At 49.9% G+C, this 3,627-nt stretch overlaps 1 protein-coding gene across 2 annotated transcripts; it reads left to right on the forward strand.

Annotated features, from left to right (window-relative positions):
• The first annotated feature begins 741 nt into the window (after positions 1–741).
• Positions 742–3,400, forward strand: UBQLN3 (ubiquilin 3). Of its 2 annotated transcripts, none has more exons than XM_023209617.2 (2): positions 742–825; positions 1,073–3,400. In XM_023209617.2, the coding sequence occupies exon 2, from the start codon at positions 1,142–1,144 to the stop codon at positions 3,107–3,109; it is 1,968 nt and encodes a 655-aa protein (XP_023065385.1). In that variant the 5' UTR covers positions 742–825; positions 1,073–1,141; the 3' UTR covers positions 3,110–3,400. The 2 variants fall into 2 exon arrangements, with proteins under 2 accessions (XP_023065385.1, XP_023065384.1); XM_023209616.2 differs by having other exon boundaries at positions 1,106–3,400.
• The last annotated feature ends 227 nt before the right edge of the window (positions 3,401–3,627 follow it).

The raw sequence follows: 3,627 nt of genomic DNA on the forward strand, positions 1-3,627 counted from the left end.
TTCTTCTGATCTTCCAGATTTCTAAATGTTATAGAGCCACAAAACTCAGATTTTAAAATCTCTATCATTTTGCCTGTATGCACTAACTAGCTAATCTAAACCAGTCCATGATGTTAAGCACCCTTTGAATGCTAATAAACTCTGGACTTATAATATTCAACTACCATTGTACATCTCCATTTGTATGTAAAATAGACATCTCAAATGTATGTAAAACTGTTTAACAACCTGCTGATTTAGAGAAAGTGCTTATTCCCAATCTTTATCTTAGTAAAGATTCAGTCCTTTGAGTTCCTTTGGAGGATACCAATTTCTTTTAAAGTAAAAAAAAAAAAGTTATGTCATGCTTGACTCCTCCCTTATACCCCAAATCCCATACATCAGCAAATCAATACTTTGAAAATACATAAAGAATTCATGGTTAATGTTGAATAAACCAGAAAACTGGGACATAGGATACCAGGTAGAAGCCCCCGGACCAGGAAGTAGCTGAATGAGGGTCTGAATGGAGACAGAGAGGACTGAGAGATGTTTTATAATGTTCCAATCCCAGTCTGAGCCTCCACAGAAGTCTCCACAGGAAGGCACTTGAGGCGGAGGAAGTAGAAGTGGTAAAAGATGGGACAGCAAGAGTTCCCAGGGATCCAGAGCTCCTTAGAGAAGTCTCAAGAACCTTTTGGTTGAGGCTGTGATGTCAGCACTGAGGTCACAGAAGGGACCTGATAGTGCGGGTTCTGACCCAGAAGGCCACAGGGGTGGCTGTGTAGCAAGATGAGGGAGGTTTGGAGCCTTGCATAAAGAGAAGGACGGGACCACAGCTGACTGGTATGTACACCCCAGCCTGGGCCCTTCCTCCTACCTTTGTCCCTGTACTCATCAACTACAGACCTCTTTCCCAGGGCCCTGCATTTCCCTCCCCTGATTCCAACATGTCTCAATCCTGCAATCCTCCTAAAGCATCCTGCCCCAGAAACCTCATGGCCCCTTTCATGTAGACCCTGCAGCTTTCCCTATCCTGATATTCAAGCCCCTTTTCATGCTCACGCTTCCTACTTTTGCCATTTCCTGAAAGGATGATCTTGGTCTCCCATCCCCATGCCCCTAGCTGTGTCCCCACAGACCTGGGCCTCCTGCTGCCACCATGGCCAAAGGCGGAGAAGCCCTGCCACAGGGCAGCCCAGCACCAGTCCAGGATCCCCACCTCATCAAGGTGACAGTGAAGACGCCCAAAGACAAGGAGGATTTCTCAGTTACAGACTCATGCACCATCCAGCAGCTGAAGGAAGAGATATCTCAGCGCTTTAAGGCCCACCCTGATCAGCTTGTTCTAATCTTTGCCGGCAAAATCCTGAAGGATCCTGACTCACTGGCACAGTGTGGAGTGCGAGATGGCCTCACTGTCCACCTGGTCATCAAGATGCAGCGCCGTGCCATGGGCAGTCAGTGCCCAGCTGCCTCTGTCCCTACCCAGGGCCCAAGTCCTGGATCACTCCCTCAGCCAAGCTCCATTTACCCAGCAGATGGGCCCCCTGCCTTCAGCTTAGGTCTCCTCACAGGCCTCAATGGGGTGGGCTTGACCTATCATGGCTTCCCTGACCAGCCAAGCTCACTAATGCGGCAGCATGTGTCTGTGCCTGAGTTTGTGGCTCAGCTCATTGATGACCCCTTCATCCAGGGTCTGCTGTCCAACACAGGCCTGGTACGCCAGCTGGTTCTTGACAACCCCCATATGCAGCAGCTAATCCAGCACAACCCTGAGATTGGGCATATTCTCAACAATCCTGAAATTATGCGGCAGACACTGGAGTTTTTACGTAACCCTGCCATGATGCAGGAGATGATACGTAGCCAAGACCGGGTGCTCAGTAACTTGGAGAGCATTCCTGGAGGCTACAATGTGCTTCGCACTATGTACACAGATATTATGGACCCAATGCTTAATGCAGTCCAGGAACAGTTTGGTGGCAATCCCTTTGCCACAGCCACTACTGATAATGACACCACCACCACAAGCCAACCTTCAAGGATGGAGAATTGTGACCCTCTCCCCAACCCCTGGACTTCTACACATGGAGGCTCAGGTAGCAGGCAACAAAGGCAGGATGGGGATCAGGATGCAGCTGACATCAGAAATAGGTTTCCAAACTTTCTGGGTATTATAGGACTCTATGACTATCTCCAGCAATTACACGAGAACCCCCAGTCCCTAGGAACTTATCTACAGGGGACAGCATCTGCCCTCAGCCAAAGCCAGGAACGACCACCACCAGTAAACAGAGTTCCCCCATTGTCACCCTCATCTCAGGAGCCTGGGTCAGGCCAGCCTCTCCCCAAGGAGTCAGTAGCAATCAAGGGAAGGTCCTCCTGCCCAGCTTTCCTGAGATACCCCACAGAGAATGGTACTGGAAAAGGTGGAGACCAAGATGGTGCAGGGAAAAGCTCTACTGGACATAGCACAAACTTGCCTGATCTTGTCTCAGGGCTGGGAGATTCTGCCAACAGGGTTCCATTTGTTCCCTTATCCTCTTCCCCCACGGCAGCCATTCCTGGAATCCCTGAGCCTCCGTGGCTGCCATCCCCACCTTATCCAAGATCTCTGAGGCCAGATGGCATGAATCCGGCTCCACAGTTACAGGATGAGATACAACCTCAGCTGCCACTGCTGATGCACCTTCAGGCAGCCATGGCAAACCCCCGTGCCATGCAAGCCCTGCGTCAGATTGAGCAGGGTCTGCAGGTCCTAGCTACCGAAGCACCTCGCCTCCTACTCTGGTTCATGCCTTGCCTAGCAGGGATGGGTAGTGTGGTAGGAGGTATACAGTCTAGAGAAGATCCCCTTATGTCTGAGGATCCTCTCCCAAATCCACCTCCTGAGGTGTTCCCAGCACTGGACTCTGCAGAAATGGGCTTCCATTCCCCTCCCTTTCTCCATATGCTGCAAGATTTAGTTAGTACAAATCCCCAGCAGCTGCAGCCTGAGGCTCGCTTTCAGGTGCAGCTGGAGCAACTGCGGTCCATGGGCTTTCTGAACCGTGAAGCCAATCTTCAGGCCCTCATTGCTACGGGGGGCGACGTGGATGCTGCTGCGGAGAAGCTGAGACAGTCGTAGGAGCCTTAGTCATTCAGACCATACGTTTTCCTCTGTGCCTTTTCCCCATATCCTATTTCCCTAGCTCTCCCATTTTTGAATACAGCTGCATTATAAACAAAATTTACTATGATGCCCTTTACTGTGGAGGCAATGTTGTTCCAGAGTCAACGAGGAAGACTAATGGCCAAAACATAGTGGAGGTGCTGTGTATGAGTCAACCACTTGTACCACTATACCATCGGGGGGCCCCGGTCTGAGCTCTGCTTATGCCTATCTTGAGATGCAATTACACCCAATTTCCAGTGTGAACTCTTGCCTGAGTCTCATTCATGTGGGCTATGAGAAAAAAGGAAGGATACGGGAGAAGAGGTAGTGATAAGGGCTGTCTCTACATGGATGGAAGGACTTGGAGGGAAACTAAAAATCTGAACTTAGAAGACTCACAGGTATGAAGAACAGAGGAGGAAATGTTGCTGCAACCTTTTGAAGGTTGAGGCCTGCAACTTTCCCAGTGTTCTTTCAGCGTTTCTTCAGAT

Source organism: Piliocolobus tephrosceles, chromosome 13 (assembly GCF_002776525.5).
Source record: "Piliocolobus tephrosceles isolate RC106 chromosome 13, ASM277652v3, whole genome shotgun sequence".
Taxonomy (NCBI): domain Eukaryota; kingdom Metazoa; phylum Chordata; class Mammalia; order Primates; family Cercopithecidae; genus Piliocolobus; species Piliocolobus tephrosceles.

What these genes read in the sequence shown, in the direction of transcription:
- UBQLN3 (XM_023209617.2), top strand. Translation starts at nt 1,142, where the DNA reads ATGGCCAAAGGCGGAGAAGCCCTGCCACAGGGCAGCCCAGCACCAGTC.